The following is a 24009-nucleotide window of genomic DNA, read 5'->3' as shown; positions in this document are numbered from 1 at the left end:
AAAGTTTTCCTTCCGTTCATCAGTAGGATAACAGATCGCATTGGGAAAGTGTTAAGTAAGTATGGCGCAGAAACTGCCTTCAGACCCAACAGGAAGGTAAAAGAATATTTAAGATTGGCAAAAGATGTAATACATCCTTCGGCTATACAAGGGTATATACGAAATTCCCTGTAGTTGTAGACTGGTTTATACAAGTACCACAAAAAGAAGTTTTAACGCCCACCTGAATGAACACAGGAGAAATTCCTGTGTGGGACATACGAATGAATCGGCCGTAGCGGAACATCTTTACCAAGAGGATGACCATGAAATAAAATTCACTGGAGACGAGTGTCATATCGAAAACATTTCATTATTACGTCTGTATGTGTAGAGAGGCTAAAAAATGGTTCAAATTGCTCTGAGCACTATGGGACTTAACATCTGAGGTCCTCAGTCCCCTGGAACTTAGAACTACTTAAACCTAACTAACCTAAGGACGTCACACACATCCATGCCCGAGGCAGGACTCGAACCTGCGACCATAGCGATCGCGCGGTTCCAGACTGAAGCGCCTAGAACCGCTCGGCCATACTGGCCGTCTGTAGAGAAGCTATTGAGGTTTATAAACACCGCAGTAATTTTAACAGAAAAGAGGTAGGTGTTAAATTAGACAAACTTTGGATGTCAACATTGCAACGTAATGGCGAAGAACGATTACTGGGGTAATCCCAAAAGCAAGGTCTCCTATTTTTTTATAAGTACATAGCCCCGTTTATTTCTACAATGATTTATATCAGTTTACAGCTTGAACATTTAGCTATTTTTCGCCATAATTATCATTTCCGTCGATGCATTTTTGTAGACGCTGTGGCACCTTTTGTATTCCGATGTCATACCAGCTCGCCGCCATGCTGTTCAGAAAGTTACGAACTGGCGTGATTGCTGTTTGGTCTCAGGTGTAAAGTGGTATGCTCAGGTTTCGTCACCCGTGACAATTGAGTCCAGGAAGTTATCCTGTTCGGCTGCATGGCGGTGAAGAAATGCGCTGGAAGCATCACCTCGTTGCCGAAAGTGGTCCTCAGTCAGTATGCGTGGCACCCATCTAGCGCACACCTTCCGGTAGTTCAATGTTTCCGTTAAAATTCTGTGCGCGGTGCTTCGGGAAACCTCAGGAACCAACGTGCAGAGATCATCCAAGGTGATCCGCCGATCTTCACGCATGCTTTGCTCAACCTTCAACACTGTCTCGTCAGAAATTGACGGTCTCCCGCTGCTTTGTTCGTCATGAATTTCGGTCCGACCAGCTGCAAACTCTCTAAACAACTTACGAACAGTTTTGACATCCATGCACGACTCACCATACACTTCCGTCAGTTGGCGATGGATTTCAATCGGCGCAGTGCCCTTTGCGTTCAAAAATCGAATAACTGCGTGCAATACGCACTTGGCGGTAACATCCAACGGGAGCTCCATTCTCAACGGCTGCCAATCCAAGACTGGGTGCCTCAGCGCGGCGTGCGCATGTTTACACACAGCATGTGAAGCACTCTTCATAACAGTGTGACCAACAGCCACACAAACAGAGTTCTGTACCTATAAAAAAATTGGAGACCTTACTTTTGGGATTACCCTCGTACTTTCAATCGAGAATGTTGGCACTACCAGAGATAATCTCATAGCTGAAGTCAAGTGATGGACTGTGATGTTCTCTACATTGCACATATATTCGGGGCTTCGTCAAGCTCTAGTAGCAATTCGTCACTTTACCTCTGAAGATGTATCCCACATTCAAGAGAAAACATCAGGAGAAAGTTTTATACATCGACCACAGCCTGTTGGCCCGGAAGTTTTAAGTGATGTCAGTATCAACCTTGAAAGCTTACATTATAGTCTATAGTTTGTTTCTGACTGCCTGGGTGAAAATCTCGTTTCACGTTATTGTATAGTTAAGCACAGTCGGAGGTGGGCAGGTTCTCACGTCCTTTCAGAATTTGACGGAAAAACTTCAGGAATGGACTCCTCATATAAAAAGAAGAAAGGAGCCTAGTAAATATGGCTTCTAAAATGTATACCTTATGAGCTATGAGCCCTTTTTTTATTTCGGTAACGTGAAACAAATCTCTTTTTAATGCAAGGTCTTTGCTTTACATACACTCCTGGAAATTGAAATAAGAACACCGTGAATTCATTGTCCCAGGAAGGGCAAACTTTATTGACACATTCCTGGGGTCAGATACATCACATGATCACACTGACAGAACCACAGGCACATAGACACAGGCAACAGAGCATACACAATGTCGGCACTAGTACAGTGTATATCCACCTTTCGCAGCAATGCAGGCTGCTATTCTCCCATGGAGACGATCGTAGAGATGCTGGATGTAGTCCTGTGGAACGGCTTGCCATGCCATTTCCACCTGGCGCCTCAGTTGGACCAGCGTTCGTGCTGGACGTGCAGACCGCGTGAGACGACGCTTCATCCAGTCCCAAACATGCTCAATGGGGGACAGATCCGGAGATCTTGCTGGCCAGGGTAGTTGACTTACACCTTCTAGAGCACGTTGGGTGGCACGGGATACATGCGGACGTGCATTGTCCTGTTGGAACAGCAAGTTCCCTTGCCGGTCTAGGAATGGTAGAATGAAGGTTCGATGACGGTTTGGATGTACCGTGCACTATTCAGTGTCCCCTCGACGATCACCAGTGGTGTACGGCCAGTGTAGGAGATCGCTCCCCAAACCATGATGCTGGGTGTTGGCCCTGTGTGCCTCGGTCGTATGCAGTCCTGATTGTGGTGCTCACCTGCACGGCGCCAAACACGCATACTACCATCATTGGCACCAAGGCAGAAGCGACTCTCATCGCAGAAGACGACACGTCTCCATTCGTCCCTCCATTCACGCCTGTCGCGACACCACTGGAGGCGGGCTGCACGATGTTGGGGCGTGAGCGGAAGACGGCCTAACGGTGTGCGGGACCGTAGCCCAGCTTCATGGAGACGGTTGCGAATGGTCCTCGCCGATACCCCAGGAGCAACAGTGTCCCTAATTTGCTGGGAAGTGGCGGTGCGGTCCCCTACGGCACTGCGTAGGATCCTACGGTCTTGGCGTGCATCCGTGCGTCACTGCGGTCCGGTCCCAGGTCAACGGGCACGTGCACCTTCCGCCGACCACTGGCGACAACATCGATGTACTGTGGAGACCTCACGCCCCACATGTTGAGCAATTCGGCGGTACGTCCACCCGGCCTCCCACATGCCCACTATACGCCCTCGCTCAAAGTCCGTCAACTGCACATACGGTTCACGTCCACGCTGTCGCGGCATGCTACCAGTGTTAAAGACTGCGATGGAGCTCCGTATGCCACGGCAAACTGGCTGACACTGACGGCGGCGGTGCACAAATACTGCGCAGCTAGCGCCATTCGACGGCCAACACCGCGGTTCCTGGTGTGTCCGCTGTGCCGTGCGTGTGATCATTGCTTGTACAGCCCTCTCGCAGTGTCCGGAGCAAGTATGGTGGGTCTGACACACCGGTGTCAATGTGTTCTTTTTTCCATTTCCAGGAGTGTATTTTGGAAGAGAGCAGTATGGAACGAAACAAGAAAAAAATCCAATAAACATGGGCTCTAAAACGTATACGTTAAAAGATGCGAGAACTTGTTGATATTGGCTATTGTGAAACACTTCTATTGAACTTGCTCATAGTTGTTAACATATGCATTTTACAGCCATTGTTTACTGGACATTTGTTATTGCTTTGCTTCATACTACCTTTTCCCAGAATATGGAAAGCAAAGAGGTTTTAGTAGAAGAGATATGTTTCACAGTATCGAAGATGAAGAAGCGCCCGTAGGTCTTAAGGTATGCATTTTAGAGCTCATGTTTACTAGAAAGTTTTTCTTCTTTTTACATGAGGAATCCTTTCCTAAAGACTTCACAGAAGCTCTCCTAGTTCTGCAAGGTTCGCAGGAGAGCTTCTGTGAAGTTTGGAAAGTAGGAGACGAGGTACTGGCGGAAGTAAAGCTGTGAGGACGGGGCGTGAGTCGTGCATGGGTAGCTCAGATGGTAGAACACTTGTCCGCGAAAGGCAAAAATACAGTACAGGTGACTCATGAGACAGATATTCAACACAAAGCGTTTCTGGATTCTCGTTCTTCCGTGTATTCAGCTCTCCCTTATGCAGAACCTCCTGTGCTGGAACACCATAGCAGTAACACACAACACTGATGTAGGGATACATTTTGGAATCAGATCAACCGAGATTGGCTCTGAGCACTATAGGACTTAACATCTGAGGTCATCAGTCCTTAGAACTTAGAACTACTTACACCTAACCAACCCAAGGACATCACACACATACCTGCCCAAGGCGGGATTCGAACATGCGACCGTCCTCTTCTTGAGTACTGCTGCGCTGTGTCGGGTCCACATCAGACAAGACTGACTTAAGACATCGACAGGGTCCAAAAAAGGGCAGCTCGGTTTGTATTATCGCTAAATAGGGGTGAGAGTTTCAACGACATGGTAGGCAATTGAGGGTGACAATCATTATGACAAAAGCGTTTTTCGTTATGGCAGGATCTTTTCAATAAATTTTAATCAGTGACTTTCTCCTGCGAATGAGAAAATATATTGTTTGCGGCCGACTACAAATGCAGGAATGTTCATTGTAATAAAATGAGAGAAAGCATGTTTAAGTGTTCGTCTCTTTCCGCCGCTATTCGAGAACTGAACTGTTGAGAGATAACTTCAACAGGGTTCGATGAACTTTCCGTCACGAGTTTAATTCTGAATTGCAATGCAGTAACGTAGATGTGGTCGTAGATGTAGAGTGACACTGCACTAATGTTACAAACGTCATGGGATATCCCCTAATATCGTTTAGCACCTCGTTTTGCCCAGTGTAGTGCAGTAACTCGGTATGGCATCGGCTAAATAATTCGGAAGTCCCCTACAGAAATGTTGAGTCATGCTGACTCTATAGTGTGCGTAACTGAGAAAGTGTTGCCGGCGCAGGATGTTCCGCACAAACTGACCACTCGATTATGTCCCATAAATGCCGATGAGATAATTGCCGGGTGATCTGGATGGCCAGTTCTATCGGTAGAACTGTCCAGAATGTTCTTCAAAGCACTCGTGAAAAAATGTGGTCAAGTGACATGATACCGTAGTTTGGCAACATGAAAGCCATGAACGGCTGTATAAAAATGCTTTCAGTATTACGTAACTTCAGTGAGAGATTAGAAATCACTTTTTCAGTCACTCAGTGATCATACAGGCACCGAAACGAAAGATAAAAGAGAGAAGTACCAAATATTGAATTCGGTCTTCAGAAACTGTTTCACCGCTGAAGATCGTAATATTGTTCCTCGTTTCAACTATCGTACGAACGTCGGAATGGCAGATGTTGAGCTAACCGATTGCGGAATAGAAAAGAAGATAGGGTCACTTTCTACTGGAAAGGCATCAATACCGGATGAGACACTTGTGAGATTCAACAAACAGCAAGCGAAAGAACTTGCTCCCCTTCTACCAGCGGTTTATCGTAGTGCTCTGGAGAAAAGAAGGGTACCTAGCGACTAGAAGAAAGCCCAGGTCACTCCCATTTCGAAGAAGGGCCGTAGAACAGACGCACTTATTAAGGCCTGTATCGTTGACGTCAGCCTGTTGTAGAATAAAAGAACATGTTTTACGGTCAAGAATAATGTCGGTTCTGGAGAAGAAAAATCTGCTCTATAAAAACATCAACATGGATTCCACAAACAGAGATCTTGGAAATCTCAGCTTGCTCTGTTCCTCCATGAGGTTCGTAGCACTGTACACAACAGCGCTCGGGATGATGCGGTGTTCCTTGACTTCAGGCAGACATTTGACACCATCCCGCACTGCCGTTCAGAGAAAAAAAAAATACGAGCTTACCGAATATCGGACCGGATTTTCGACCGGATTCAAGACTTCCTTAGCGATAGAACATATCGCTCTTAACGGAAGAGAATCTAAAAATGTAAAGGTAGTTTGGGGTTACGCATTGAAGTGTGTCAGGACCGTTACTGTTTACAGTGCATGTAAATGTTCTGATAGAAAGCGTAGGGAACTCTTTAAGACTTTTCACAATGATCAGATTCTCTATAAGAAAGTAATAACGCCAGAAGAGAGTACCGATTTGCGGAAATACCTACTGAGGACTGATGAATGGTGCAGGCTCTGTCAGTTGACCATGTTCTTAAATAAACGTAACATAGTGGGCAGACAGGAAAAGAAACACACATCCATACAGCTACACTACTGCTTGAAACAGTACCTACTGTAAAATATGTAGGAGTAACTTGAGTATTGTTCACCTCTCTGGAGCCCTTACCAGGTAGGGTGATAGAAGAGATAGAGAAAAATTAACGAAGAGCGGCAACAAACTCCAGTGGCAGACGCTGCAAGAGAGATTTTGTGCATCACAAGAGAGCTTTACTACTGAAATTTCGAGAGAATATTTCCGGAAAGCGTCGAACAACCTATTACTTCCTCTCAAGTACTTTTCAAGAATTCACCACTACGAGAAAATTCGAGAAGTTTGAGCTATACAGAGGATTACCGACACTCCTTCTTCCCAAGCGCCACTTGCGACTATTATAGGGAAGGGGACATCAGTTAGTGGTACGACAAGTATATGATGTAGATGTAGATGCAAATCCGCAATGCACACAATTTCGTTATTTGCCGTCTCTCCTGTTACTGCAGTTTTAATCATCAACACTGACCGCTGTAGCTGATTGTGAAAGACAGGAAGATGGTGCCCCTTATATCTTTTCACAAGTGTCTACAATTGCAAGTATCGTGCAGAAACTGGAAGGAGATCAAAGTACTGCAAGAAATGAGCGAAGGCGCATTTGGGAGCAGTAGATGTAACGAAAGGAGGAATCAAGTATATATCACTTTGTAAGTAGGCTGTTTATGTTTTCTTATTGGCAACGTTACGTAGCGCTCAATATGAAAATCACTGGCTGTGCTGTGTGCAGTCTGTCGCTAGTTTGCATTGTTGTCTGTCATTGTAGTGTTGGGCAGCGGCAGCTGGATGTGAACAGCGCGTAGCGTTGCGCAGTTGGAGGTGAGCCGCCAGCAGTGGTGGATGTGGGGAGAGAGATGGCGGAGGTTTCTAATTTGTCATGAACTGATATATATATTATGACTTGTGATGATATCAAGGTAAATACATTGTTTGTTCTCTATTAATATCTTTCATTTGCTAACTATCCCTATCAGTAGTTAGTGCCTTCAGTAGTTTGAATCCTTTATTTAGCTGGCAGTAGTGGCGCTCGCTGTATTGCAGTAGCTTGAGCAGCGAAGATTTTTGTGAGGTAAGTGATTTGTGAAAGGTATAGTTTAATGTTTGTCAGGGCCATTCTTTAGTAGGAAATTTTGAAAGTCAGATTGCGTTGCGCTAAAAATATTGTGTGTCAGGTTAAGCACAGTCTTATGTATAATTGTTCAAAGGGGACGTTTCATATGTCGACCCTTAGCCTAGGATACCTCACTGGAATCTTCTGATTTTTTTCTTGTAGTTTGTGTATTTAGTGTAGCTTTTGTTTATTGCTAGCGCGTAATTGTAGAGAGAATCTCCTTTGTAGTTGTAGTTTTCATTGTTGTAGAGTAAAACAGTTGTGGCATGCATGTAGATTTGCACCAAGTATTTCGCAGCTGCAATTAACTAGACATTATTTCCATTGCTACGTTATTTTATTTTGCTCTTCAAATTGTGTTTTTCTGTGTTGTCGTGTGAAATACTGTGACAATAATGGCGTGTGAAAAACGTAATACTAGGCTCCAAAGTAAACTGAGAAATGACAGTGAAGACGAAGGCAGTGTGTTAGCGCCGCAGAGTAATGAATTAACTGATGTTCAAAGTAGTAATTTGGTAATCGTGCATAGGGAAATGGAGCGGGCGGCAAACAATGGCACGGTCAGTGAAACAATTAGTGAAGAGGGAAGCATTATCGATCGATCGGTCGGCAACAGCTCGCCTCAGGAATCCGAAATGACAGGACACAATTTCGCAAATACTGTAGATTCAGGTTTTGGGTCATCACCGTTTTCTCAAATAAGTCAAGACACATTTTCTGCTTGTCAAAATGTGAATGTTGTCGGTGCAAATGCACTGCCGAAAAGTGTAGAGAAACAGATTCCAGACACTAATACATTATTATTGCAATTAATGCAACAAATGGAACAAAATCAGAGACAAACACAGCAAAAGCTTGAAAAGTTAGACACAATGGAACAAAATCAGAGACAAACACAGCAAAAGCTTCAAAAGTTAGACACAATGGAACAAAATCAGAGACAAACACAGCAAAAGCTTCAAAAGTTAGACTCATTGGAGCAAACTCTTGAACGAACACGTGAGGATTTAACTGCTGAGTTACATCACATTGAATCGAAATGTCAAAAAGTCTGTAACGACGTAAAAACACAAATTTGTGAGCATTTCCAACCTATTTTTTCGCGTCATGAAAATGCATTACAGAATCACGAAGCAGCCATAAAAGAACTGCAAACTATTGTTCATGAAAATCACAACACCTTGCAAGCTAAAATTGACGCAGTTGCATCTACCGATTCGGTTACGCAACTTGCAAAAAGTCAAGAAAACTTAAAAGACACAGTAGACACGATTGCAACACAAATGGACACTCTGAAACTTGGTTCAGAAAAACATACAGAGGAAATGATTTCACTATCGGATAAAGTAGCCGAACTTTCAGATCAGTTCACTAACTTATCTACAAAGGTAGATGATGATCTGAATGACACAACACCTGTAGCCTTCACTGACACAGAAGAGTATGAACAAATTAGAAAATTCAAACAAAATCAAAATCAAATCAATACACAGTACAAAAGAGAAATCCGGGAAGTGCAAGATCAGTTGGCACAAGTAGTACAAGAATTACGTATTTCAGAGGACACTCGCGCCCCAATACGGGAAGAGGGACATACAAATACGGAACAGACACAAAATAACACAGGGCATTTCGGAAGTAATGAAAGAAATTGGGAATGTGCACCGAATTTTGAGAGGGAACGGCCGACACGACCTAACAATGACCGATATGCGACTCGCCGACATGATGATTTTGACTATAAGCTGTTCATTACTACACGTAAATTCAAAACATTTAAGAATTCTGGCAACGACATTCATCCACAAGCATGGCTCCATCAATTCTCTCTTTGTTTTCCTCCCAACTGGTCGTTGGAACACAGATTAGAATTTATGTGTGGCTACTTAGAGAATGAACCAGCTGTAAGAATGCGATCGGTAATTCACGATTGCCACAGTGAAGGAGAGTTTTACCATGCCTTCCTCTCAGCATATTGGTCTCAAGCCACACAAGACCGTGTAAAACATAGCATCATAATGATGAAACGTTTCGAACAATCTGAATTTTCCAGTCTTATGAAATATTTTGAAGACATGTTGCATAAGAATCAGTATCTTTCAAACCCATACAGCCCCTCAGAACTCATCCACATTTGCTTAATCAAACTGCCTGAACATTTACGACATATTATTTTGGCAGGACGTTGCAAAGACGACATTGAAGCATTTCAGGGACTCTTACAAGAATTAGAAATTGACACTGACAATCGCGGAACGCGAAACCAGGAACACAGCAATTACAGGTCACATCCGTCGCAATTCCGCGATGAAAGAAGTAATAACTTTACACGACAAGGCTATTCTCACAACACAAATCGTGACCAAAACAGACACCACCCGTATGACAACCGTTGGCAGAGTAATAATAGTTACAGAGAAAGATCGCACTTCCGTAATTATGAATATGACAGAGATAACCATAGAAACAGACAATATGGAAACCAAAACAATTATTATCAAGGGAGGCAGAATAAATTCAGGCGCAACAGCTCGACGCACAGTTACGATTCAGGGAGAAATTCTCCACCACGTGACCGACACGAAAGAAACTGTGTAAACTACCGACAAAACGACAGACCTGAATTCCATCAGAACTGGCGAGCTTTAAACAGAGCTGGGCCCTCTCGGCAAGGCGAATTTGTGGAAGTTAGGTCTCCTAATCCCAGTAACGACGCGCGGCAACAAAGAAACAGACAATGACTCACACCGCAGGCAGCTGCGTGCGGCCGCTGGCTCAGGGAAAAATAACAAAGACGCTAGCCTTGAGAAAAGATTTAGCATTCTTTACCGATGTAAACAACATGAAAATTGCTTTGAAGCTGAAAGTCTGCGTACTAGGAAGAGTAAAGGATTGCACCACACTTCACATGTAAAACCGCTTACTGAGAGATAATCTGCTTTTAACTTTGTCTTTGCCATAAAACGTTTCACTTCACGTTACTAGTATGCTTTAGAAACTGTTACCATGCAACAATGTTTGAAGTTAAATATCCAATCAAGAACCAAGAGAACTTATTTAAACAGAAATGACGAATGCATCGTTATAGTAAACAGACGTCACAGTGTTACTGTGTGTGTACATTCTTGCTTGTTTGTTGCACGATTACGTAACGACTATAAGGCTCACATACTTAGAACATTTACCAGTACTGCTAATGAGATTTTAATGCAACATTTTGGTTTACTTGAAAATACATTCCGGATTTAAAGTACTTTCTGTGAGATACCATACGGCACAGTGGTTAGTTTATGTGACAGCTACACGATTTTATCATGACGCTACTAATGAGTGACAATTTACAATGTTGCTTGTGCGGTGTATCTGTTTTATATCTGCACAGTTTTCTGAATTCTTCTGGAAATCAAAACATGTTTTATTAGTAACTTTTGTGGTATAGCTACAAGGAGACAGCCTTTTCCATAGCACAACAATACGTTACAGCACAGTACTTTCATCATCACAACAATAAGCGTAATAACTAAGATATCTCTACGCAAAGCATTTCACTTTTGTTTATCATGAGGTAAGTACATTGGCTTCTGCAGAACTTAGCTTTTGGAGGAAAATAACTACGACACTTTCACAGAGATTATGCACATTTAGCGCTGCAGGACACGCATTTCAGTGATTAATTTTGTACTTAAAACATTTATTTTTAAAGATTTTTGAATTACAAAGAAAGTTTTCCGTGATACATTTCATTCCATTGCTGTAATTTGTAACACCTGAGGGTATAATTACATTAATCCTCAGGGGGGTACACGCTTACTTTGTGTACCATGTGTTTGGCAAGCACAAGGAGCCCTAGCTAATATGGTATTTGCTTATACAACTTTACACATTGGTACCATATTTCTCTAACACACAAATTACACAGCTATCTGATCATTTAACTGAGAGATAAACATGTTTTTTACTACGTCAGAGACACATGTTTACGTAATTACACCGTTGGATAACTTCACACTTATGAAACTGTATTTTGTCTGTACTTTGTAAACTGTTCATATTTTTTCGGAATCATTGTGATACTATGAGAGCTTTGAATGATGTATTTGGTATGAGATCATGATTTTTAAAGTACGTTTGAGGCAGCTGACACTTTTGACATGAGCAGAGAATTTTTTTAGGTTTTGAAATTATTGGAGGAAGCTACGACGATTTTGAGATTTGACTGAGGTGTTATGATGTTATTTTTACGACGACGATGTGTATTATGCTGCTGAGGTATGTTTATGATAAATAAGCTGATGCTATATGAGGAATCTGATTATGCTATGTAGCTATTATGATGAAATATTGAAGACGTGTTGATGAATATGAATATGTATATGTGTAATAAGGTAAGGAATAAGGAGTAGGGGTTAGGGACTCTGATTTATGAAAAGGTTGTTGGAAACCAAGAATCGTACTTTAAGAGTTATGAAATGTGTGTGTACAGGCATGAATGTATCACAATGCTGACGAATTTTTTTTGACGCTTATATTTATAGGGTTTTGTTTCTACAGATTTGCAACGCTAATTCTTGACCTGTGAAATATTTTTATCATTTGCTAGCAGAATCTCCTGTCGTAAATATTTCCGTACGAAAGTTAAGTGACCACCTGCACGTAATGCGTCGCGGGCACCCAGCTGTGTCAGACGCCTGGAGAAAAAGTCATTAGCGCGTGCCTTTCAGAGCACAGGAAGAAAAAAAAAAGGAAAGGGAAGGCCATTATCCTGGCCATTGTCATTCCTTTAGAGAAAGCATCGCAAAAACGACACGGTCGAACTTGAAAACATATGATTACACTAGCTCTTAATTTACGATATTTACTGAAATGCCTAATAAAATGACAAGAAATATTTTTACATCTGCACACCTGATTATGACAAGCGTCTTTCTATGAGAGTTGAGAGAATTCCTACTAACTTATGAAATGTCACATGACTACTGAATGATATTTTTATGCTTTGCTTTTCATAGTTGCTTATTTCATTTGACATCTGTTTTCCAGCTGTGTTGCAGCATTGCTTTTATAAAATAAAATGCATTTGCTAATGTGAACACTTTCTGTCAACAGATCTATTAAATAATTATTTTATGATCCACATTCTTTAAAAAAGGAGCACTTGGAAAGGAAAGAACAATAAGAAGGAACTAGTAACTGCATTCATAATTTTCTTTTCAAGTAATTGGTAACTTTTTGGTAGAATAACTTCTTGTGGTGCACCACTTTAATTACATAGATATTAAGATGTGATTATACATTTCCCTTATCTGCATGGTTATCTTTAGTGTACTATTTTTTCTGCTTGAGCTATGTCATGTTTAGGTATAAGATACTGCTGTTTGCCAGGCATCGTGTTACTGAATTTTAATTTGTGTTACTCTGCTAAGCCAGATTTAATTTTTTGTTTACTGCGCATTGGCTCATATTAGTTGTAATGTTGCATTGCTTGTTAATTTAGATTTACTGTAGCTTGCTTTGCAAATTTCCATTTTTTTTCTCATTGCTGTTTGTGTTAATTGTTATGTGATGCTGCATTGCCTCGTCCCTTAGTTTAGCATCTGAGCTCAGTAGATTTAAGTTAGCTTAAGAGGGGGTAGACTATATAAGAAACTGACTATGGAGAATAGGTAAAGAAATGCATTGAGAAAACAGGTTTAGGTAGGATTTTCTTGGAAATAAATGTTGAGGTAAGAAATGTATGAACATATAAATACAGAAAGCATGCTTAGATAGAATTTTTTGGGTGGAAACAAAGGATGAAATAAGAGGAAAGATATATGAAGTTTTGGGTTGGACTGCAGTACCACATGTTACACTGAAAACGAACCCTATCCTTTCCCTTTTGTGTTATCCCACTATATGTTTGTGTACCCTTGTGTATTTGTTTTCTTCCTGTCTCTGTGCAGTTTCATAGAATTTTTTCTTCTATTAATATTAAGCTACATTCACTATGATGAGGAATACTGTTATCCTCAAATATAATTGGCATTCATAATATGTTATTTACCTTATAAATATGCTTACACATTATTTATTCTGTTTAAATGCTCATGTGTGAAGTTGATGTTTCAGTAATTATTCGGATCTTCTATGTATGTACTCATGTCATAATTCCTGTAACACTGATGTATATGTCTATATCTATTCTTTTGTAAAGCCTGTACTACAAATGTTATCTGTATTGTTATGTTCTTTAATGATGTATTTTGTACCTTTGTTATTGTATTCTTATGTTATAAAATTGTAATTGTCACCAGTTCATGATATTATTAACTTGTTAGTTACATTTCACTGCACACGTTTCTGTTGGTCATAGTATATGGACAATATGTGAGAAGTAGGGACTGATAGTGTTTGCATGTGTGTTAATGATTCAGCAAGGGACTGGATAACAGCATTGCTCGTTCTAAGGACAATTCCAAAAACTTTGTGAGTGCACAAGTGGTGGTTTATGGACTTGCTATATTCTCTGCAAGACTCTTTGATGGTGAATGTGCACCTGCACAATCGCAACAGATGGCTGCTGGCCATCTCTACAAGGACTACAGTGGGTCTGCACCTCTGGTGGCCCACCATTACCATTATCTCTACAAGGACTACAGTGGGTCTGCACCTCTGGTGGCCCACCAATACCGTAATCTCTACCAGGACTACAGTGGGTCTGCTCTGTGATGACCTACCTACCAATATTCATCAAAACTTCGAATGACTCTGCTGTGGGTTTGCTCCATTGTGGCCCATTACCTGTCAGCATGTCGAGAGTCAGCACTGTCTTTCCGTTGGAAGGACAACACTACTTCTTCAAGACTGCATGGAAATCCACTACTTCTGTGTGCATTGTCTTTTACTGCTCAGACTTTGAGAAAAGAAACGGCAGTTTCACTGTGATGAATGATCAAGACTGTCTTTATGGACTGTGAGAAATTTTTAGCTTTTGACCAACATTGTATCAATAAGTGTGTGCATTTGATTTCTTTGTTATTGTAATTATGAAAAATTTTTTTCAAATCTGTATTGGCCACTGCCCCATCCAATTTGTAAAAATTTTTGTGGGGAGCATGGGGGCTATGTAAGTAGGCTGTTTATGTTTTCTTATTGGCAACGTTACGTAGCGCTCAATATGAAAATCACTGGCTGTGCTGTGTGCAGTCTGTCGCTAGTTTGCATTGTTGTCTGTCATTGTAGTGTTGGGCAGCGGCAGCTGGATGTGAACAGCGCGTAGCGTTGCGCAGTTGGAGGTGAGCCGCCAGCAGTGGTGGATGTGGGGAGAGAGATGGCGGAGGTTTCTAATTTGTCATGAACTGATATATATATTATGACTTGTGATGATATCAAGGTAAATACATTGTTTGTTCTCTATTAATATCTTTCATTTGCTAACTATCCCTATCAGTAGTTAGTGCCTTCAGTAGTTTGAATCCTTTATTTAGCTGGCAGTAGTGGCGCTCGCTGTATTGCAGTAGCTTGAGCAGCGAAGATTTTTGTGAGGTAAGTGATTTGTGAAAGGTATAGTTTAATGTTTGTCAGGGCCATTCTTTAGTAGGAAATTTTGAAAGTCAGATTGCGTTGCGCTAAAAATATTGTGTGTCAGGTTAAGCACAGTCTTATGTATAATTGTTCAAAGGGGACGTTTCAACTTATGCATCACAATCATGTCGCAAGTATGGCCAACAGAACACGTCCAAAGACCTCATTAGCATCAGTAACGCCCACTAACTTCTCTGCGGTCACGAGGTTGTGGTATACCCAGCACGCGACCAAGGGCAAGGTGGGCGTACAGTTACAAATTAACACAGACGCGGTGGGCTGACCTAGTCTGCCGCGGCGGTCAGCTTCGGATTCGCAATCTGCAAACGCTGAACCAGAGCGCAAAGTGGATCAAGAGCACCGTCTGAGGGAGCTGTGGCCGTGTCGCGGGCAGAGGACGAGGGCGTGGCTCGCAGGCCCCACAGCTACCGCCCGCTATATATACCGACGGCGAACCTGGCTGCGGCACCTGTTGCTCTCGCCGGACAACAACTCCCATCACAACATGTACAAGCTGGTGAGTTGCCTGCGCGATGACACACACTTCCGAGTGACTCAGGCCATTACTTCCCTTCTCTTGCTTCTTCAACTGTTACCTCTGCTATGGCACTCTTTCTATCAGAACAAATTACGACACCCAACAGACTATTGAATAGTCGGTACAAATGAAGATTAGTCATAAAGTTTAAACTGTTGTGGTCTTCAGTCCAGAGACTGATTTGATGCAGCTCTCCATGCTATATCCTGTGCAAGCTTCTTCATCTCCCAGTACCTACTGCAACCTACATCCTTCTGAATCTGCTTAGTGTATACATATCTTGGTCTCCCTCTACGGTTTTTACCCTCCGCGCTACCCTCTAATACTAAATTGGTGATCCCTTGATGCCGCAAAATGTATCCTACCAATCGATCCTTTCTTCTAGTCAAGTTGTGCCACAAATTTCTATTCTCCCCAATTATATTCAGTACCTCCCCATTACTTATGTGATCCACCCATCTTATCTTCAGCATCCTTCTGGAGCACCACATTTCGAAAGCTTCTATTCTCTTTTTGTCTAAATTATTTATCGTCCACGTTTCACTTCCATACATGGCTACACTCCATACAAATACTTTCAGAAATTACTTCCTGACACTTAAATCTGAACTCGATGTTAACAAATTTCTCTTCTTCAGAAACGATTTCCTTGCCAGTGTCACTCTACATTTTATATCCTCTCTATTTCGACCATGATTAGTTATTTTGCTCCCCAAATAGCATAACTCATTTACTACTTTAAGCGTCTCATTTCGTAATCTAATACCATCACCATCACTCGATTTAATTCGACTACATTCCATTATCCTCGTTTTGCTTTTGTTGATGTTCATCTTATATCCTCCTTTCAAGGCACTGTCCATTTCGTTCAGCTGCTCTTCCAGGCCCTTTGCTGTCTCTGACAGAATTAAAATGTCATCAGCGAACCTCAAAGTTTTAATTTCTTCTCCATGGATTTTAATACCTACTCCGAATTTTTCTTTTGTTTCCTTTACTGCTTGTTCAATATACAGATTGAATAACATCGGGGATAGGCTACAACCCTGTCTCAGTCCCTTCCCAACCACTGCTTCCCTTTCATGCCCCTGAACTCTTATAACTGCCTTCTGGTTTCTGTACAAATTGTAAATAGCCTTTCGCTCCCTATATTTTACCCCTGCCACTTCCACAATTTGAAAGAAAGTATCAACATTGTTAAGAGCCTTCTCTAAGCCTACAAATGCTAGAAACGTAGGTTTGCCTTTCCTTAATCTATTTTCTAAGATAAGTCGTAGGGTCAGTATTGCCTCACGTGTTCCAACATTTCTACGGAATCCAAACTATCACCTCCTAAAGGAGTAAAGTTACATAATTAATGTACCCAGCCTTGGTGCACAGTGCAATGCCTGCGCCAGTGCACTACGGTACGTTCTTTATCGCTTTCTGCTCTACCTGCTAGTTGTATGATTTCCACTTTATTTATTCTAAAATTCAAATTTCGTGCCGTCTAACACGTAATTTCAATTTGACAGATATTTCGTCTTTCCTGCTGTGAGCGAGGATAGTTGAATCAAGTTGGGGGGGGGGGGTGTCTCTTTGAGTATCTTTCCATAGTATTTAACTTTAAAATTGTTTAGGAGTAGTTGCAAGAACGAAGAATTGCACAAAAGACAAGGTGTAGCAAGTGGAATGTGTCGGTATGTATTGCTCCTGGAGTTCAGTTGATATCTTACGCTAGCTAGCGTTATATAAAAGCAGGATGTCAGGATCGGATCGCAGTCTGTTGTTTGTCTAAGTCTTGATGCTTCTGCAGAATAATAAAATGGGAATGGCGAAACATTTCATGCAATGCGATCCGAGTGATAAAACCGCTATTCACCAGATGATTTATTTTCCTACAAAGCGTCCTTTGGGCCAAGTTATACAGATTGACAGTAGCGGCTTAGTAGCTATGATGATGGTTGTAGGACCTAGAACAGTTAGTGGCGAAGTCTCCGTGAGAAAATGCTGTCCGTATTGAAGAGTAGGCGCAGCCAATAATTTCATACACTCCCGAAAATTGGAAGCTGTATTCTGCCTCGTCCACGATTCACGTACAGCCACAACGCTATGAACGGGAAGTACATTTCTAGAAGTTAATAACTCAGGAATGTTCTGGTTGTAAAATTATTAGGAGAACAATGATTTTAATTGCTTTTTAGTGAGTTTTCCATTGGTGACAATACTTATAACATGACAAGCACATTTCACGTTCTGTAATTGGGAGCTGATATCATCTAGTTAGTCTCCAAATGAAATGATGTAGTAGAGAGATTTCAGAGTGTCACAATTTTACGACATTGAAAGTATTCAAAGTACTTTTAGGATTTTTCTTTTGCTGGAGAAATATTCTGATCTCTATTTTATCCGCCATTCCCACCCCTCTCTCTCTATGTCTTTGTCTTTCTCTGTTTCTCTAGCACCGTTCCTTACACCCCTCAACCCCCAATCCACACTCACACAACCATAAAAAACAGTATAGATAACTTGTTATATATATAAGAAATTGTAAATTCTGTATTCAGCAGGCCTACTTACATTTTACTTAATTTACTTCATCCCTCTTCTATCGAGTAACTTACCTCAGTTGTGTGGTGCACATTATCTTTATTTAAGGTTACTGCCTCTAATTCTCCTTTCTGATACCATTGGAACAAATCCACAGTTGTAGACGAAATAAAAGCTTGAACAGCTGTGTTCAATGCAGTTTCTTGCCTCTTACAGTAATTGTCATTCATAATCAAGACATTCAATTTTGGTGATGTAATGCACAGATCACAGCCGAGGTCGCGTATCAATCGATTTATTTTGATTGGCTTCCCTCTACACAGACGACTATCTTCATGTATTTGTAGCTCTAGTCCCACCATGTTGCAAGTGAATAGCTCCTCTTGCAACCACTGCCAACACGGCCTCCTGTCGAGCTCTGAAATACGCGTTGTCGCAGGTGATCCTTCTGTGCGCCGTGGCCGCCGCCCACGCCGGCTACCTGGGAGGCTACGCCGCCCCCGCTGTTGCCGTGGCCGCCCCCGCCGTGGCTGTGGCCCACGCCCCCGTGGCCGTGGCGCCCGCCGCCTCCTCCATCGCCAACACGTACAGGATCTCGCAGACGGCCCGCGTCCTGGCCGCCCCCGCCGTCGCTGCCGCCCCCGTGGCCTACGCTGCCCCCGTGGCCTATGCCGCCCCCGCTGTCCACGCCCCTCTGGCCTACGCCGCCCCTGCTGTCGCTGCTCCCATCCTCAAGGTGCACTGAGAAGGGCAAATGTCAGTGATGTATCATTCATTCTGACTCATCGTTATTTAATAAAGACATCATAAACAGAATATATTTAATATATGCTTCGCTATTCCTTCTTTCCATTACTCCAGTCCTGTAGTTGTCCTAAATCGTAGTTAAGCAATGGTAAAACACTGTTACTTCTTAAGCTAATATAAATCGTGAAACCTCGAACAGGAAACAACAAACTTCAGGAGGTAGGCGGCGAAATCACGTAAGTGGCGCAGTCACCCAGTACTGTAGAAAGACTGCTATGTTGAATATTTATCTGTATTGGAAGCTAATGATGGTTAAGCAGTTCAGGCAGTAACTATGGACACACAGATAATACGATACAACGCAATGATCCTAGAGTACTCAACGGGCATGTGGAAACATGACGTAATGACTTGGTAGCTGCTCTGTACGTGTCGAATCTGAAATTTAGATGATTTTTAGGGTAATTTTCTGAAATTTTAGTATTAGGAAACTTGGTCGCAGGTGGTTCCATTTAGAGTAATAATGCAATTCCGATTTATTTGGTTCCTTACCACAACTACCTTTTTTTCTGTGAAAATATCTTCACAACAGTGTAAAATTCTGTAAAATGCAAGATGCGGTTTCTCGTAGGTACCCATGTACAGATACAAAACACCTGTGATTTCTTTGTGTCGTTGCAGGAACCGATAGGCAAAACGTCATTGTACTGGTCTTACATGTGTTCAGTGAACCGCATACGAGGTATCAGCCAACTCTTCATTGCTGGACCTATCCATAAATCAGTGTATTGGTCTTAGCTAGCAAATAAAACTGATAGAAAACACAAACTCGATATAAAACCCAGTATTACTGAATGCAAAGTTGATGCTGAAGAGTAAAGTAGGTATTATTGTACTTATAACACAGTACAAGATTGTCAATATAATCCTTGCAGCACGAGGTAGGCCATGTACTATTCACCTACTTGCCCAACTGTTGGAAAATGCAACAAAGATGACAAATTGACGCAGAAATTTACATGCTGTACAGTCTACAGAGTATGGCAGTAATTTCAGGGAAGACTTCATATTATACTGAGAACGGCGATACAGCAAAATCAAGCAGAACAGGAACTCTGGCAAGATCAAACCAATTTCCAATCCCAAAGCCTGATATGGTTAACCTCTACCTAGTCAGATTAGAGAATGAGCATCGACAAATCAGAGCTCTTGGAATTCAAATATCGAATCGCAACACCGCATGACAAATTGTGGAAGAATCGAAAATATAAAGAGATATGTATCTAAATATATAGGAGCACAGCGTTCTAGTACTTACTAGTACAACTATTCATTTATTTATTCTATCTGTATCCTTAAGAACTTTAATATTCGGCCATAAAGAAAGAGAGAATGCGCTTACATATAAGCCCTTTGCAATGCTGAGATGGAACAGCACGGCCACGAATTCCTTCAGCTGTCAAGTTTTAACTCAAGAGAGAGATTTTCTTCAGGTTTTAATTGAATGAACTTCACTGAGTTTTAATTTTAAGTATCTCATGACAAAAGAAGCATTAGGCTCTTTCAAAAATTGATCATTTACTTTTTATTCTTTCTTACTGTCTGATTTTTCAGGGACTTGCGTTTATTTACAAAGACATATGTAAACGTTAATATGTCGTAATTAGGTGTTTTATTGAAAAAATGACATACAAATAAGAGGGGTAGAGAACGCATTTAATTTACAGTAATTCAACGACTGCTTTGTAACAATTACGATGAGACGAATTACGCGGCAGATAACACAAACATTGGTATGTAGCTGCAACGGAAAATTACTTTCATAATTATTTAATGACAAAGACAATTAATTTAAGCACAACATGATATTTTTGACCGAGAACACTACATCACATTGCATTTGAAAACGGAAAAGCTCAAGAAACTAGCCGATGATGACAGAAATGGAGAGAGCAAGGTAGGACGACAAGTGACCCTTGCAGGAAAAGAATGCAATGTAAAAAAAAAGTATCACGAGTGAATGGAATAAGTTTATGTGTTCGTTTTCGTCGCTCTCTGTTCGAAGATGTATTAGTAGACCACAACGCGACTGCACTTGCGAGGACGCTTCTGTCAACTTATCATGATTTTTTAACTTGATATTTTCTGAGAACACGGTGAACCGCTTGATAGTACATTCACAAATGTTCTGACAGTATTCACAGTGCGATGCATTTTCTTCAGTCGCCACTGTAGTTATTTACTGTAACATCACCACATGTTTTCTGTAATGGCCATGGGCCGCCAAGTGCAATATAGTGTGGCAAGGCAGTAGATGAGTTTCCTTCTACACAAGTCACACAGTCGATACATAAAATACTGTATATATACTTTCACAGCAATACAATGCACTCCAAATCAAACGAAATGCAATTATTCTGTAATAATCGACCGGAGACCAAACGACGCTACTCTTCACCTGCATCAATACTCCATATGCCATCTAACGGTATATGGCGGAGAACACTTCTGACTAACTGATCCGCCTCCCCTTTCCCACTTGAGATTGCAAAGATTGATTGTCAGTAAGTCTCAGTATAAGCTCTAATTTATCGAATTATCTCATCGTAGTCATTACGGGAGATGCATTTCGAAGGAATATGTTGTCCGACTCTTCAGGAAAAGTATTCTCTCGAAATTTCAGTAACACAGCTCACTGCGACTCACACCACCTCTCTTGCAGCGTCTGCCGCTGGAGTTTGTTGAGCATCTCTGTAACGTTCCCGCGCTGACTAAACGATCCCATGGCGAAAAGTGGCGCTCTTCCTTCATTTTCCTCTCTCTCTCCTATCAGCTCTACCTGATAAGAGCCCCAGAGAGGTGGAGGTGAACAATACTCAAGTTACCCCTACACATTTTGCAGTAGATATTGTTTCCAATAGTAGTGTATCTGTACAGAAGTGGGTTTTTTTCCTATGTATGCGCAGTATCTTGCATTTGTTTACGTTCATGGTCAGCTGAGAGAGCCTGCACCATTCATCAATCCTCTGTAGGTATTTCCGCAAATCGATACTGCCTTCTGGCGTTACTCTTTTCTTATTGACAATCTGATCATTGTGAAAAGTCTTAAAGAGTTCCCGACGATTTCTACCAGACCATTTACATCCACTGTAAACAGTAACGGTCCTGCCAAACTTCCTCGCGTACTCCCGAAACTACCAATATATTTTTCGACTCTGTTCCGTTAAGAGCAACATGTTGAGTTCTACCGCCAAGGAAGTCTTGAATCCAGTCGAAAATCTGATCCTATAATCGGTAAGCTCGTTTTTTTTTTTTTTTCTTCTCTGAGCGGCAGTGCGGATTGGTTTCAAATTTCTTCCTGAAGTCAAGGAACACCGCATCAACCCGAGCGCCGTTGTGTAGAGTGCTACGAACCTCGTGGAGGAACAGAGCAAGCTGAGGATTCGCAAGATCTCTGTTTGTGGAATCCATGTTGATGTTTATAAAGCAGATTTTCGTTCTCCAAAACCGACATTGTTCTTGACCACAGAACATGTTACATTATTCTACAACAGGCTGACGTCAACGATACGGGCGTAATTATGTGCGTCTGTCCTACGGACCTTGTTGGAAACGGCAGCGATCTGGGCTTTTTTCCAGTCGCCAGGTACCCTTTGGTGCTCCAGCGAACTGCGATAAACTGCTGGTAGAAGGAGAGGAAGTTGTCTCACGTAATACTTGTAGAATCTCATCGGTATCTCAAACCAGTCTTGATGCCTTTCCACTATTAAGTGATCCTCACTTCTTTTCTATTCCGCGATTGGTTAGCTCAGTATCTGCTAGTGTGGACACTGAGTGACTGAAAAGATAATTTCTAAGCGATTACTGATTTTACGTATGACTAAATGGGTTTTTGATCAAGTCGGTAGACTAAATGTTACTTTCAAAGTCATTGAACGCTTCCATCATTGCTCTCCTTACGCTCATTTTCACTTCGTTCAGCATTTATTTGTCACTTTGGTTTTTACTTCTATTGAATTTGTGATGAATCTTTTTGTATACATAATAGTTTCCTTACAATGCTTTTAAACTACGGTGGGTCTTTCCCAACCCTCATCAGATTGCTCTGAACATGCTTGTCTAAGGTATACCGAACGATGCTTTGGAATTTTTTTAATAAGTGCCCCACATCTTCGTTCTCAGCACTATTTGATATTCTCTACTCAGATATTTTGCAGTTTGTATTGAGAGGTGCCCACATGCCTTGCTCATACTGTGGCATCAAGCAGTCAGGCCTGCAAGATGAGTGGTCTGCCAAGCGAGTGGATTCATTCTTATTTATCGAGTAACATGAACTCTCGTACTCACAATTAAGTTACAAATTATCCTCCTGTATGAATAATACGCAACGGAAACGCACATCTGACTATCAGTAATTTACAGAACTCTGAGTGTTCACTACGCACTGGCAATACCACATTTTCTTTCTTTTTTATTTAACGGCTTTTATCAACACGTGGCCACCGCACTGAATATGAATGGCGCACACATTATAAATTCGGGACATCATGACAACATACAATTCGAAGGAAAAGTCCACCAATCTTTTTCTTTTCACTATCTTATTTATTCCGATAAATTCTATAACCTAAACACACAAATTCTATAACCTACAACAATAACACATGAGAAATTCCGCCCAGTGGGCATGGCTTTACATTGGTGAATCTCTATCTTATGGTCTCGTAATTATTTAACGCTACAGTGCACTTTCTGGATAGGATGGTGGATCTTTTATTATTTCTCGCACTTCGACTCTCACAATCATCATCACGAAACTTTCCTCCAGACCGAGCAGTACAAAAGGAACACGCATAACCCACTACCTCTGAAACTATCTTGCTACTCTCCCATGCAAACCACACATACTTAAATTACATGACATACACCACACTACAACATGAAATACAGTACAATAAATAGTCACAACACTATCACTTTCAGCTTTCCCACTTCAATTAGTATTTATCCCGGTTTCACACGACACTGCCCCACTTTGTAATTCTACTTTCCTACTATGAACTCTGGAGATATATGCACGTCTTCCTGTGCAATGCAAGCCAAGTGGCGTTGCTGGATAGACGGAATACTCACCTTGCTTCTCTCTCAGAGTTTGAATCTAGCGTCACACGGAATCATATCACGCAAAGTAATATTAAGAACATATTCATCACACACACGAGTCCTCAACTGATATCATGGACGAGTACTTCTCTTTA

At 41.6% G+C, this 24009-nt stretch overlaps 1 protein-coding gene across 1 annotated transcript; it reads left to right on the top strand.

Moving 5' to 3' along the window:
- Positions 1–15423: 15423 nt before the first annotated feature.
- On the top strand, positions 15424–18749 carry LOC124606177 (cuticle protein 38-like). Its single transcript, XM_047138144.1, has 2 exons — positions 15424–15457; positions 18444–18749. The coding sequence occupies exons 1-2, from the start codon at positions 15446–15448 to the stop codon at positions 18747–18749; spliced, it is 318 nt and encodes a 105-aa protein (XP_046994100.1). The 5' UTR covers positions 15424–15445.
- Positions 18750–24009: the final 5260 nt, after the last annotated feature.

This window comes from Schistocerca americana, chromosome 3, assembly GCF_021461395.2.
Source record: "Schistocerca americana isolate TAMUIC-IGC-003095 chromosome 3, iqSchAmer2.1, whole genome shotgun sequence".
NCBI classification, from domain to species: domain Eukaryota; kingdom Metazoa; phylum Arthropoda; class Insecta; order Orthoptera; family Acrididae; genus Schistocerca; species Schistocerca americana.
The sequence above is the reverse complement of the archived record's forward strand: the minus strand, read 5'-3'. Positions and strand labels throughout refer to the sequence as shown.